At 44.5% G+C, this 15,349-nt stretch overlaps 1 protein-coding gene across 1 annotated transcript in view; it reads left to right on the top strand.

The window, feature by feature from the left end:
• IL13RA1 (interleukin 13 receptor subunit alpha 1) overlaps positions 1 to 15,349 on the top strand; it is a 54,967-nt gene that overhangs the window by 23,753 nt on the left and 15,865 nt on the right. Inside the window, exons 5-9 of the mRNA XM_045068347.1 lie at positions 1,903 to 2,090; positions 3,850 to 4,001; positions 10,598 to 10,645; positions 10,930 to 11,062; positions 13,818 to 13,914. Coding sequence (XP_044924282.1) covers positions 1,903 to 2,090; positions 3,850 to 4,001; positions 10,598 to 10,645; positions 10,930 to 11,062; positions 13,818 to 13,914 — 618 coding nt within the window. The remainder of the gene's footprint in view (positions 1 to 1,902; positions 2,091 to 3,849; positions 4,002 to 10,597; positions 10,646 to 10,929; positions 11,063 to 13,817; positions 13,915 to 15,349) is intronic.

Genomic DNA, 15,349 nt, shown 5'->3' with positions numbered 1-15,349 from the left:
CGCTGAGTAGGGTTCTCAGGAGAGGGCTTGAGGAGTCTGCATTCTACAGACTGGAGGTAACAAGTGACAGATGACTGGAGGTAACAAGTCAAGGGTTTGCGACTCATCCCTGTTAGTTTAAAGTTTAAAGTTGCCTTCCTTTTCTGTAGAATCTTGGCACACCTCCCATTACGGCTGAAGTAGGGCTTGACTCTGGCTTCTGCTGGCTACTATGAGACAGAAGCCGTTGAGACCCTAGCCAGAGAAGTATCATGAGTCCCTTCTGTCGGCCTGCCGTGCACTGGGTGCCGATGCTCCTTGGGGAGAAGGGTGCGTAGAGGTTTGGGATGGGAAAGCAGATCCCAGCAGTGCTGCGGATAGAAAGCAGTTAAAGCCACGTGGTGGAGTAAGACACATAGAAAACCACTGTGTTCTGGAACATTGATCTGGCAGGGGTTAGAGGAGAGATAGGTTGATAACGAAGGTCAGCGAGGTCCTTCCAGAGAGGATGTGAAGGCTGAAGTGGTGAGGGCACACACCTGGTAAGGGTTCCGGGAATGTCTTGGGAGAGAATCCAAGAAGCGTTGTGAAGGAAGGAAATAACAGAATGCAGCGAGAGAATACAGGGAAAGGAAGGGGGAAAGGGTAATTTCAAAGGACGTAATCAAGGAGTCCAGAGAAAATGCGCTCGGACTGATGGGAATGGGGAAGGTCAGAAGATAGGCAGTTTGGCTAGGAAGAGAGGGCATAAGGACATTGACTTTGAGGCCAGAGTGGAGCACTCAAATGAAGCCGTTAGAAATCTGGGACTAGCACCAAGGAATCCCCAGTGTGGAAATTCTAGTCGAGGGACAGACATGATAAACTGGGGGAGAATGGATGAGGGAGTAAGCAGCAGCGAGGAATCTGCAGAGGGCGGAGGACCGAATGTGAACCCTTGAAAAGGGAAAAGGAAGAGAAGCCACGAAAACAAGGCAGGCAGGCAGAAGGGCCAGAGGAGAACCATGGAATTCAGCAGATGAGGCCTTTTCAAGAAGCCTAAAACTTCTCATGCTGGCCTCTTAAGATCTCTTATACAGAAGATGAAAAGGAGTCAGGGCTCCTGGAATTTTCATAGCTATTGAAAGTACCAGTGTTGGGGCGCCTGGGTGGCTCAGTTGGTTAAGCGACTGCCTTCAGTTCAGGTCATGATCCTGGAGTCCCAGGATCGACTCCCGCATTGGGCTCCCAGCTCCACGGGGAGTCTGCTTCTCCCTCTGACCTTCTCCTCGCTCATGCTCTCACTGTCTCTCTCTCTCAAATAAATAAATATAATAAATAAATAAATAATATATATATTTAAAAAAATTAAGTACCAGTGTTGGGGTACGTGGCTGGCTCAGTTGGTTAAGTGTCTGCCTTTGGCTCAGGTCATGATCTCCAGGTCCTGGGATCGAATCCCACGTTAGAGTAGGGAGCCTGCTTCTCTGTCTGCCTGCTGCTCCCCCTACTTGTGCTCTCTCTGTCTCTTCCTCTGACAAAGCACCTCTGACAAATGAACAAAATCTTGAAAAAAAAGAAAAAAGAAAAAAAATGAATGAACAAACAAATGAACAAGTGTTTGGCGTGTGGCTTGGGTGACTCTTGATCTCAGGGTCTTGAGTTCGAGTCCCACATTGGGTGTAGAGATTACTTTAAAAAAAAAAAAAAGAAAGAAGAAGAAGAAAGTACCAGTGTTCATCATAAAGGAGCATTCATTTCTTGCTAGAGTATGAAATGGAGCCACGTTATAAAAGAGGGTTTTAAGAAGAGCTATCTTTCTATATTGCAAATGTTGCCTTTCACGGTCCTCTTCAGCTGTTTAAAGGAAAAAAAATGTCTGCCTTTGTTTTCTGAACACCTTGTTAAAAATAATCCAGAAGGTTGTCTCATTATATCTTGCAGGCACAGCAGCCTGGGAAAAATTCTTCAGTGTGAAGACATCTATAGGGAAGGTCAACACATTGGTTGTTCCTTTGCTCTGACTAATTTGAAGGATTCCAATTTTGAGCAACACAGTGTCCAAATAGTGGTTAAGGATAATGCAGGAAAAATTAGACCATCCTTCAATATAGTGCCTTTAACTTCTCATGGTAAGTTTTAGAAACTCTGTACAACAGTGTGAGTAAAAGTGTTATATCTTTTGAACAGTCAGTATAGAGAATAAAAAAGGAATGATTTTGGTTTTAAGATTTTCCCAGAAAAAAGGACTGTATTTATGTATATCTTTATTTGATTTTTTTTAAGTGGCAGCCTTGGAAATTCTAATATTATTGAGTATATATGCCACATGCTTTGCTCTTGTTTGCTACTGAGTGTGCTGAGACTTCAAACGCACAGTCAGTTGTAGAACCAAGACCAGAGCTGGGCTCTTGGACTCTTAAGTTCTGTTCTCTTTTACTGGTGATACTCGAGAGGATGATGCTGCAGAATAAAATGAAATATGATTACTGAATAATCTTTCTCTTAGTTGAAAAAGGGCTTTGACTGGAGAAGGAGCGATCAGAAGTGATATTCAAACTAGGTAATGTGCGGGGTGGCGTAGGCCCCGACTGCTCAGAACAGCCAACGCAGCCAAGTGCTGGCCATTTAGAAAGAGGCCTCAACTTGAAAACACAGTATCTGCTTGAGCTCATAGAAGTTCGTTTTGGAAAAAGCATATAAACTCTCTTTAAGTGTTTCCTCATCTGTAAAACAGGGTCCATAGTCCCTCCTGACCTCAAAGGACTGTCCAAAGTCCCATATGATGTGAGATATGTAAGTATTTTGTAAATCTCTAAAGCAAACTACTACTGTAAGCATCGTGTTTATTTATTTGCTGTAAGATCCCACCAGGGAGTGCAGATTCTGGTTAAGTATACAGAAAATTCAGGGGTACATAACCATGAATTGACAAAAGTCCCCAAGTCTGGGAGCAGAGCGCTATTCACTACACCTTCAGACAGTCATGCAGGTGACTTCTAAGTGTGGACCGAAGGCCAGGGGAGTGAGGTTGTGGTAACTCCCATTGTAACTATTTCTAAGTGTATAGTTCAGTAATGTGAAGTCTATTCACATTGTTGTGTGGTAGATCTCTAGAATGTTCTCATCTTTTAAAACTGAAACTCAATGCCCCCTAAATACTAATTTCCCCTCCCCCAGCCCTTGCTTGGTAAGCAGCTTTCTCTTTTCTGCTTCTATGATTCTGACCACTTTAGATACCTCATGGGTGGAATCCTGCGGTGTTTTCCCCTTTGTGATGGGCTTGTTTCACGTAGTATAATGTCCTCAAGGTTTGTCCATGTTGCAGTACGTGACAGAGACTAGACTAATGTTATAATTGTGGTCTTGGATTGATGCAAGTGAGTGGCAACTGGGGAAACCCCTGGGGCCCCTCATGATCCATTATGTAGATACACATCTGGCCCCAAGTGCTTCTTTTCTTTATTCTCTGTGTCACAGCTGGATGTCCTAATTATACCCCAGCCATGTTCTAACCAGATGGTTGCAGGTCAGAGTTCACGTCATCTGCCAGACACCCCAAAGATGTTCTTTGGACCCACTTTATGAGATAATTTAAAATAAGCTTATTTATGGTGACATGAACCTTATCAAAAATATTCTGGGTGCGGGGCGCCTGAGTGGCTCTGTCATTAAGCATCTGCCTACGGCTCAGGTCATGATTCCAGGATCTTGGGATCAAGCCCCACATCAGGCTTCAGGCTCTCTGCTTGTGGGAAGCCTGCTTCTCCCTCTCCCATTCCCCCTGCTTGTGTTATATCTCTCGCTGTCTCTCGCTCTCTGTCAAATAAATAAAATCTTAAAAAAAATATTCTGGGCACTAATTTGTGTTCTTCCATTTCTGTCTTTCAGTGAAACCTGATCCCCCACATATTAAACGTCTGTTCTTCCAAAATGGCAACTTGTATGTGCAGTGGAAGAATCCACAGAATTTTAACAGCAGATGCTTATCTTATCAAGTAGAAGTCAATAACAGCCAAACTGAGACGAATGATATTTTCTACGTAAGTTTTTCCTATCTAGTTGATTTTATTGGGGGCATTTTTCTTTCACTTGAATTTCTTCCAGGGTAGTAAATGGAGACATCGTGAAAGGTAGCTCTTAGATATGTCACCCGATGATGACGATGGTGATGATGAAATTTCTCATCTGGAATAGGGCACGGTGGAAGGTCTGAGGGTCTGTGGTAAGAGCATTGGCTGTAAGATTCAAGCCGTTCATCAGTTCATTTGCTAAACAGCTTTTCATTACATATCTGCTACATGCCAGGCACTATTTAGTGTTCACGTGACCCTGATGAAAAGGTCTGTTTTTCCCGTGAAGCTTACCTACTAGGAAATAAGTGTATAAATGAGCAAGCTAATTTCAGGGTATGAATGCTATGAAGAAAGTCAGATGGGTCATGTAGTAGCATGACGGGAGGGCCTGAGGGAACACGATCATCCGAAGTGACGACGTTTGAGATAAGACCAGAGTGACAAGCAGGGGCTAGCCATGTGTACGAACGAGCTTGGCACACGTGAGAAACAGAAAGACTGGTGTGGCCAAAATCGAGTAGGGAAAGACGTGTAAGCAGGAGGCTGGGGTCCAATCCGGTAGATTCTTCAAGGCTCTAGTGTGGCCGTTCCCTGGTCTTGGAGTTTGTGGCAACTAGAGTTGCCAAATTTGGGTAGTCCGCCATTGCTGGATTCTGTAAATTTGCGCCGCTGGGAATCGAGTACAAAACGTACTGATTAGAGGTCCCCGTGGGCACCTGGGATAGGATACGTAACAGGATACGGTGGGACCTTGCGGCATCAGTCTCATCGTTCCGCTTTGCAGTAGCGGTCACATCCTCGGGCCCCCAACGCTTCTGTCTGAACAACTAGCCAAGTGGGGTTTTGTTGATTCAACCTGAAAACTTTGCCCAGATTTTAATACCATGGTTCCCGAGGAGTGAGGTTTACATTAAGTGGCGCCTCAAGACCACAGGGGCTATGCTGGTCATGGGCATGCCAGTGGCCCTGGGCCCCGGCTGCACTGGAGTTGTAGAAGTTCAAGACCAAGGGTTTTATATTGGCTTTGAAAGGAGCCCCGCATCTCACACATGGACAGATTCCTCGGTCCAGTTGTTTCATCTCACCGTGGGAGTTTCAAAATACTTACTAAAATAAGCCAGTGTTGACAGGCTGTAACCCCAGAGGGAGTGCCCAGGTCCACAGCTGACCAGAGCTTTTCTGGGCATTTGGAGATGAATCTGCTGAAATAGAATAATCGTTACCCATACCAGGAGCCAGAGTCCCCATATGGTACTGCAAAGGGAGAAAGCAGAGGGCTTCCGAGTGGGAAGAAGGTGAGGCTGGGGTTTACAGCGAAGTCAGCTGTCAGAGTGACTGCTCTGGCCTTTACTGCTCTCTTCTGTCCGAAATCCTCAGACACAGGCTGCTTGTATTACTCATTTGGCACTGAATTATGTCCTGCTGGTTCCCCGGATCACATGGGGAGGCCTTGTCTCCTGGCTAAAAATAGAGCTCCTGGAGGGATGAGTTCGGTGGTGGTAACTTTGTGCAACTCCTGCTTATCGTGGCTCATGTGCGGGAGTGAGGACTGGGGGGTGGGCATTTTCATAAGCACCTTGTCTCAGCCGCCTCCCGCAGTGCTCACCGTAACCCTGAGGACTTAGGGCCTGTGATTTTATCCCCGTTTCACAGGAGGGAAGTATGCAATCTCAGAGGTTTACTCCTAAGTTAAGTGGTCGAGTCAAGATTTCACCAAGTCTGACTCCAAAGCTTGTGTCCCTGACACTGGGGGTCATGTGACCTCAGTTTACCCTCTTAACTGTGTCAGCTATCACTTATGAAGTGTTCATGATGGACTACACAGATAACTCTGCTCGGTACTTCTTGTACAATAGCATGTAACAGTCCATGAAATGGTTCTCCTCTGACCTATATTTTATTGAGAAACTAAGGCTCAGAGAGGTAAAGTAACTTGCTATGGGCCACACAGCTGATAAGTTGGTCTTTCTGTATTCAAAGGTTGGTCTTGTATTAAACTTGGAGAACACCACGTGCATAGTCCTCATTTAAGAAATTCTTGTTGAGAGGTGTCTAGGTGGCTCTATGGGTCCTGAGATCGAGCCCCGCATGGGTCTCCCTGCTCAGCGGGAAGCCTGCTTCTCCCTCTCCCACTCTCCCTGCTTATGTTCCCTCTCTCGCTCTCTTTCTCTTCTCTCTCTCTGTCCAATAAACAAATAAATAAAATCCTTTAAAAAAAAATTCTTGTTGAATTACCTTTTTTTTTTTAAACAAACTAATGCACTGAAGAGAAGGTATGTACTATGGCATTTATCCTCCTAAATCAGAACCGTAGTCTATTTGGAGTGAACTCTGTTGACACATTTGGATTGAATGTTCTTTGTCCTAGCAGATGTTCACCAGCTGCTTCCTCTCCTAAAATGTCATCAGCTTTTTGTGTGCTCACTGATTTTGAGACCTTTCCCCCCTACTTTTTGCAAGATTTTTGAGGAATCATTTTGCCTGATGTTGTAGTTAAGAGGGGAAGTAGGCCGGGACAGGAAGTGGTGCCATCACATGGGGTTTGGGGAGAGAGGTGGCTAGTGACAATCACAAAGCAAGGAACGACCTATCTTTGACCACGCCCCTTCTGTCCAGATTATCCACTTGGTCCTCTGTGCTCCTGTTTTCCTTTTCTCACAGAGTTATCTGAGCAGCTGCTAAACTATGCGAGGGAACTTACATTTGAACAAGAGCTCAGACCTTCCATTTTACACAGTGATTTGCCAATTTTGGAACATATGTGCATCTGGGAGATGGCCCAGAGGAGGGGACATGAAACTGCAACCAGGTCCCTCAAGTGGTGGCTGGCCCTTGGGATTCCCCAGCAGGTCTCTGATTCCCAAGTGGCTTTTCCTGTGCCCCATACAAAGTGTCGATAAGATGCTAGTCATCATTTAGTTTGCCTTTCCGCTCTTCACAGATGCCGCTAGGAACCACTTAGTAACATGCAAGGTCAAAAGTCATAGCCGTGTGCTCTGGTCTTCGTCCCGTGTTTGAACGACTCTTTGACAGAAGTTGACCATTGGTTCCAGCTTTTTTGAAGTACGATTGACAAGTAAAAACCATATATATTTGGGCTGTACAGTGTGATTATTTTCTAGGTGTACAATATGATGACTCAATGTACATTCCCCTTGTGAGGTGATGACCACAGTCATGTTAACTAACTCACCCGGCACGTCACAAAGTTACAGTTACCCCTTTTTAAATGGTGAGAACACTGAAGATCTACTTACTTAGCGGATTTCAAGTATACAATGCGGTATTATTAACTATAATCACCACACTGTACATTCGATCCCCAGAACTTAGAAGTAGAAGTTTGTACCCTTTGCCCAACATCTCCCCATTTCCCACAGTCGCCCAGCCCCTGACAGCCACCATTCTTCTCTCTGCCTCTGTGAGCTCGTTTTAGATCCCACATTTAAGTGAGGTTATACAGTGTGTTTCCCTGACTTACTTCATTTAACTACAGTGCTTTTGAGTTGTATCCATGTTGTCACAAATGGTAGGATCTCCTTCTTCGCCACAGTTGGATTAGATATTCCATTCTGTGTGTGTGTGTCTGTGTCTGTGTGTATCACATTTTCTTTATTATTCATCTTTCAGTGCACACTTGGGTTACTTCCATATTTTGGCTATTGTAAATAACTGACGAATGCTGAAGCAAGCATAGGGGTGTATGTATCTTGTATCTTCTCCTCTTCTTCTTCCTTTTATAGTTTCTTATTGTTGTTAGAGCACGTGAGCTGGGGCAGGGGGCAGAGAGAGAGAGAGAATCCCAAGCAGCCTCCACACGCAGCACAGAGCCTGACCCAGGGCTCGATCTCACAACCCTGAGATCATGACCTGAGCTGAACTCAAGAGTTGGACTCTTAACCAACTGAGCCATCCAGGAGCCCCAGGGATGCATGTAACTTTTCGAATTAGTGTTTTCATTTTCTCCCCCCCACCCCCCCCCCAATTTATTTATTTATTTTAGAGAGAAAGCACGTGTGTAAGGGGAGAGTCAGAGGGAGAGAATCTCAAGCAGACTCCCCACTGATGCGGGGCTCTATCCCATGACTGTTGAGATCATGACCTTGAAGCTGAAACCAAGAGTCAGAGGCTTCACTGACTGAGCTGCCCAGGTGCCTCCATTTTCTTCAGATAGAGACCCAGTAGTAGAATTACTGAGTCATATGGTATTTTTTAAATTGAAGTATAATTGAGATACGGTATACAACATATTTTTTCAACAATTCCTTACATTTCTCAGTGCTCACCCTAGGCGCCACCATCTGTCACCATACAATGTTACCACAGTATTACTGACTCTATTCCCTATGCTGGTATTTCTATTTTTAACCTTTTGAGGAAGCTCCGTACTATTTTCCATAGTGGCTGCACCTGTTCACATTCCCACCAACAGGCATATGAGGGTTTCCTTCCCTCCACACCTTTGCCAGCATTCGTTGTCTCCTACCTTTTCGATAGTGATGGCCATTCTTATAGGTATGAGGTGATACCTCATTGTGGTTTTGATTTGCATTTCTCTGATGATTAGTGATGTTGAACATCTTTTCGTATAATCTGTTGGCCAGAAGTAGACTATTTATATTAAGCAACAGATTTTCATGTGTTGATTTTTTTTTGCTCCAGTTTTAAAATAATTGCATTTTAGGAATGGATCTTTCTCTTTCCATCAGACAGCAAATGACTTAAATTGTGTGAAGGAGAATTTTGCTCTATATTGTCTTTTCTCTAACCCAATTGTGTTTGATATATTATACTCTAAACAAGGGAGACTGTTTTTTTTTTTTTACTTTTTTTTTTTAAGGTTTTATTTGTTAGAGAGCATGTGTGAGAGAGACAGGAACAGGGGCAGAGGGAGGGGGAGAAGCAGGCTCCCCGCTGAGCAGGGAGCCTTATGCTGGGGCCCTAGGATCGTGACCTGAGCCACTCAGGCACCACTGTGGTTTTTTTTTTTTTTTAACTTTTAATTGATGTATAGTGTCCAATAGAATAATCACATGAGTTGTTATGTAGAGCTCAATGATTTTTCATAAGTGATTTTTGCAAACGTCATTTCTCTTATGTAATCAGCACCTTAGAAGCCCCATTATGACCCCTTTTGGTCACTACCCTCCCAAAGGACAATTATTACCTGGACTTCTAATCCCATAGATTAATTTTGTTGCCTCTTTGTAAACTTCATATAAATGAATTGTACAGAATTTACTTTTTAAAAAGATTGTATTTGCTTTAGAGAGAGCACAGGCACACAAGTGCAGGGGAGGGGCAGACTTCCTGCTGAGCAGGGAGCCTGATTTGGGGCCTTGATCCCACGATCCCAGGACCCTGAGATCATGACCTGAGCAAAAGGCAGCTGCTTAACCTACTGAGCCACCCAGGCGCCCCCAGAATTTACTTTTCGTGTGTGTCTGCCTTCTTTCACTCAATGGTATGTTTACAAGAGTCACAGATTTTGTTGCCTGTAGCTGTCAGTGTTTGGTTCTCATTGCATTCATTCCATCATGTCGATACATAACACATTTGATTTCTTCATTCTCCCTCTGGTGGACATGAGCATAGTTTCCAGCTTGGGGCTTTATGAATAGAGTCTATGAACTTGTCTCTTGGTGTGCGCGTGCATACATTTCTGGTGGGCGTGTGTGGCTCAGCGGCTTACCTAGGATCTCTCTAGTAGATAATAAGACTTTTCCCAAATGGCTGTGCCAATTTACACTACTAAGAGCCGACATTGAGAGTGCTAGATGCTTCACATTCTCAGCAAGGTATTGTCTGGTAGGTGTGTGTATTGTTATCTTGTGGATTTAATTTGCATTTCCCTGATGACTAATGAAGTTGAGCACTTTTGCCCCTGTTCTTTAGGGATTTGAATACTCTCTTGAGAAATGCCTGTTCAAATCCTTTGCCAGTTTTTCTGCTGGGTTGTCTGTCTTTTCCTTATTAGTTGGTGGGATCTATGTATATATGTGTGTATTTATTATATGTAAATATAAGTATATATAATATGATATGTATATATGCAAGTCCTTTGTCAGGAATTGCAAATAATTTCTGTCACTCCATACGTGACTTTTTAAAATTTCCTTAATAGGGTATCTTTGATGAACAGAAGAAGTTTGCGATTTTAATATCGATGACTTTATAACAGATTTTCCTTTAGGGTTAATATTTTTTTGTTTTATTTAAGAAATATGCTTTAAGGTCATGAAGATGTTCTACATTTTCTTCTAAAATCTTGCTGTACTTATGTATTTATTTGTTCAGTTTATTTTAACTTTCACATTTAGATCTCCAATCCATCTGGAATGGACTTCGTAAATAGTGTGAGGTAGGGTTCAGGATTCATTTTTCCCCTGTATGGATATGTAATTGACCCAGCACCACTTATTAAAAAAAAAAAACAACAACCTTCTTTCACTGTACCTGGTCGTCTTTTGATGGGATAAAAGGGGACCTTGTTAGAAATGGTTAAATGATATAAATTAGTCTCTTGAATATTTTGAACTCATTTGTTTTTTTATGTCTTCAAGGTTGAAGAGGCCAAATGTCAGAATTCAGAATTTGAGGGAAACCTGGAGGTCAGTAAATTCAACTTTAACTCTTTGGGCTTAAAGTCATAGAATAATTGGGGGTGGGGCAGGGCAACCATAGCCTAAATTTGAACTACTTTGAGAAAAACAGACTCCTTTGTTCTGTGGATTATTGCCAGTTTTTCTTTGAGGAGTTAAAGTCAGATAATTTGGACTGTAGTCCAAGTCTTAATCATATACAGAATTTGGCAGATAATTATATTTAGGATTCAGAAGCAGAGAAAGAGAATAAGCTGGTAACATTCTTTGTATGTTTTTATTTTATATCTAAGGGTACAATTTGTTTCATGGTCCCCAGTGTTCTTCCTGATACTTTGAATACAGTCAGAATAAGAGTCAGAACAAACAAGTTATGCTATGAGGATGACAAACTCTGGAGTAATTGGAGTCAAGCGATGAGTATAGGTAAGAAAACAGGATTTCATTAAAATTTAAACCACTGATGCATGGAAACCAAGCTGAAGCAGAAAATAGATTGGGGTAAAGGATTGTTCTGCATTCTTAATGTCATCCAGAGAATATCTGCAATTGAACTATGTTTTCTCTTTTAATTACTGTCAAATCACCCAGGTTTAATTCATAATGTACAGCTCTCTGGAAATCCACAATCCAAAAGGTGTTATTCTCTCTTCTGTCCTGTCTCCATCTTCTTAACAACCTGAACAAAAACATCAGAAGGCAGGCGCGATTAATTTTGCAGATTATGCAGTGCTAGAGGGCTAGCCTGTTGCTGACAGAATCGAGAGTAGAACAGTGACCTTGATGTCGTTTAATAGCGATCAAACTGCGTCTAGGTTTGAAAACAACAGTTTTGTGTATGAATGGAGTGACTGAGCAAACTGTGTAAGGCTAAAATGCAGGATCGGAAAGACCTGTGCTTTATGTATATGTGTGTGTGTGTGTGCGTGTGTGTGTATTGTGGGGTGGGGGCATAGGGTTTTATTGAACGGGAAGCTCAGAGTGACTCCGCATTGGCTTAAATATACCTCTAAGGCATATGCAGCCATAGGCCGTGGTGCCGTTGCAGCACCCAGACGGGAGCGCTACAGGGTGGGGACGCAGCCACGTTGCAAGGTGCGGTATTCCATTCTGGGCACCACCTGCAGGAGGTTCAGTGGCAGACTGGACTCTATCCCCCAAAGGGTTATCAGGATGTGAGAGAATTTCAAAACTTCGGGAGGACTGGTTGCTGAAGAAAGCTTAGGGGCAAGGAATCCCGATCACTGAATTCTAATATTTGGACTAATATTGGTGGTTAGGCAGAAGAGGGAATAGCTTATTTTTTTGTGGCTCCATGGGGCCAAATGGGACCAGCCGAAGAACTTTCTAATAGCTCTGTAACAGATTATTGAGAAACAGATTATTGAGGTAGGTAGTTCCCTGTTAATTGAGGGACTAAATAAGCTATGGGCCAGGCATGGTTGTATGAGTTAGGTCTTGTTGCATAACAAAGCACGTCAACATTTGGTGGCTTAAAAGACACATATTTGCCATCTCACAGTTTCTGTAGGTCAGGAATCAGGGCCCAGCTTAGCCTCGTACCTCTGGCCCAAGTTCTCTTGTGGGTTTACAGTTAGGCTGTTGGCTGGGCCTGTAGCCTCATCTGAAGGTTTGACTGGGGCTGGAGAACCTACTTCCAGGCTCACTTATATGGTTGTTGGAAAGCCTCCATTCCTTCCTTGCTGGCTGTTGGATGGAGGCTGTGGCAGGATGAATCGTATCCCTCGGAAAGGTACATTTGGGTCCCAGCTCCTGTACCTATGAACATGACTTCATTGGGAAGTAGGGTTTTTGCCGATGTAAGCAAGTTAAGATGAGGCCCCACTGTCTCCGAGTAGGCCCTAAATCTGATGACGTATCCTCATAAGAAGGCACGATACCCAGAAACACCGACGGGGAAAAAGGCCCCATGAGGAGGAAGGCAGAGGGTCGGGTGATGCAGTTGCAGCCAAGGAACACCAACCATTCCAGGGAGCTAGCAGAAGCTAAGAAGAAGCAAGGAGGGGTTCTTCTCTAGAGCCTCCAGAGGCAGCATGTCCCTGCAGATACCTTGATTTTGGACTTCTAGCCTCTGGCACCGTGAGACAAGACACATCTGTTTTAGGCTAGCTGGCGTGTGGTGATTTGCTCCAGTGGCCCTAGGAAGCTAATGCAGAGGCCTCCTTCGGTTTTTTGTCCCTGGGGCCTCCCCACAGGGCTGCCACATGAACTGGCAGCTAGCTTGCTCAAGTAAGTGACCCAAGCAAGAGTGCGTGAGGGAACACCCATGTGGAAATCACAGTCTTTTGTAACTAATCTTGGAAATGACATCAACACTGCTCTTCAGTTCTTTACAGTCCAGTCAGTCAGTCCAGCCCACCCTCAAGGGGAGGAGATTACATAAGGCTATAAGTATCAGGAGGCTGTGATCATTTGGGGTCACCTTAGAGACTAACACAGTGACTTTAGGCTCTGATGTTGCTTTCTAGGTGGTCATGCCCTGGTGGGAAGGACGAGCATATAAATAGACATGGCATTCTGTGAGTGAGGTATAGCAAGGCTGTTCATGAAAAGCTCTGGAACTTTTCAGACAGTGTTGGATTTGAGGCTTGACAGCATCACTTCCAAAACTTTTCTGGACGAGCCACTGAACCTCACTGAGCCTTGTCCTTCTCATCTGTAGAAGTGGGAGATACTATTATGTATCTGTATGGCATAGATACAAATATGTACAAGCCCTTGGGGTGGTATCACATATATAGTAGACGCTCAGTTAAGAAGGAGTGGCGGTTAGGATTGATTTACATGTTCTAGTAGTAGTTAAGGAACCAATAAGAAAAGGTGGTCACTGTTAATGAGATGATGTTTTTGACCAATGTAACATTGTGCGTAGTGTCTGAAACTAGTTAAATGTAGTGTCTGACACTAGAGAGAAACTAGAGAGTTTTGGATAACTCTCAAGGTATTTATTCATCCGTGGTGTTTTAGGCACTAGAGCAGGACTGTGTTGTTTATGATGAAGGGAACAGAAGACAAGATGATTGAAGATTTGGGGAAAATTGGTTGGGTGGAGTACAGAAAGAGCTGTGATCTCACTCTTTTGATCCAACTGTTGCTTGGTGTTTTTTTTCTAAAAGGGGTTGATCTCTCTCACGTTTCATGTTTGTTTTCCATTTGCCAGGTGAGAATACTGACCCCACGTTCTACATAAGCATGTTGCTTGCCACTCCGGTCATCGTTGCGGGAGCCATCATTGTCCTTCTGCTTTATCTCAAAAGGTGAGGCAGCTGCCGTGGTCAGCTGGCAGTTTCTCCTGGCCTGGGGCTCCAGTTACAACTCTGTGGGAGGGTATTGGGTGTTTGCCTCGGCTATCAGGAGCACTTAGGGTATAAATTGCTTTTCGTAGCATGGCATGGCAAAGAAGGCTTATCGTGCCCGTTTTCTGGTGGGGAAAATTGGGTTCGTTTCCCCCAGCCCCACTCAGGAGCTGCTCCCTTTGTGTGCGTCTAGAATGATCGGTAGGCCCCATGTTCATTCTCCTCTTTCAAATGCCTCCTATAGCCACAGATAGTTGGTAGCCCTTGGAACAAAGTTTTAGAAATGGAGAACGTTACTCATTAAGCGACTCAGCTAGTATTAATGCAGAACAGGTTGCTGCTTAAAGCTGTGGGAAAGAGAGCATCAGCAGGTCATGTCTGAGGGAAGGTTCTCTGCGCCTGCCGGAAGAGAGCGATGCGAGAGAGGCTGGAGAGGTGGACGCAGCCAGCTCCCGTAGGCCGTGGCAGGGGGTTGACATTTTTCTTTTCCTAAGCGTGATGGGGACACCGTTGGAGAGTTTTAAGCAGGGAAGGGACACGACCTGATTTTACTGTCATAAAAGGTCAGCGCAGTTGCTGAACGAAGAATTGGCTTGGCCACGGATGGTGGCAGCTGGGCCGGTGAGGTGACGTTGCGGTGTGCGGTAGGCAAGGGACGGGCGGCCTAACCTAGGAGGTGAGCAGCGGAGGTACTAAGCTGTGGCCAGAGGCAGGCTGTATTTGGAAGGTCGAACTGAGGGCATTTGCTGGCAGCTGCTCATCCATCCGTGGAGGTATAGGGGGGACTGAGGGTTCGAGGAACGCTCAGGCTTCTGGGCTTCAGCAGCTTGAGTGAACACCGGAGCCGTTTGCTGAGACAGAGAACACTGTGAGGAGCGCTGGCTCTAGGGCAAAGGTGAGGGCTTCGGGTCTGAACGGAAGTTCGAGATGCCGAGTAGATACCCAGGTAGAGATGTTGAATGGGTAGCGGTGTGATGAACCTGGAGTACAAGGGAGAGGTCTGGGCTGGAGATAGAGTTTTGGGAGCCCTCGACATGTAACAGACCCGAAGCCCTAAGACTGTAGGAGGGCACTCGCACAGCGGCTGGGATGGAGGGCGAAGGACGGAGCCCTGGGCTACACCAGTGTTTCAGGCCCAGGAGGTGAAGTAGGCCCACCAACGAGTACTATGAGGTGCAAAGATGCATAGGGGGAGAAGAAGGAAGAAAAATTAAAGAAGAATGTACCCTGTTCTCAGAATATTATTTTTTTCGAAATTATAAGCAGTGAGCCCCAATCAGGTCGATGATGAGTAAAGCGCCATTATTTAAATAATGGAGGAGAGCACACATACCTGCATGCATACATGTATGCACACATGCACACATGCACAGTCATAACTGTGTGAGGTGATGGA

Source organism: Mustela putorius, unplaced genomic scaffold (genome assembly GCF_011764305.1).
Source record: "Mustela putorius furo isolate JIRA1106 unplaced genomic scaffold, ASM1176430v1.1 tig00003901_pilon_pilon_pilon, whole genome shotgun sequence".
NCBI classification, from domain to species: Eukaryota; Metazoa; Chordata; class Mammalia; order Carnivora; family Mustelidae; genus Mustela; species Mustela putorius.
Note: the sequence above shows the minus strand (reverse complement) of the source record. Positions and strands in the feature narration are given on the sequence as shown.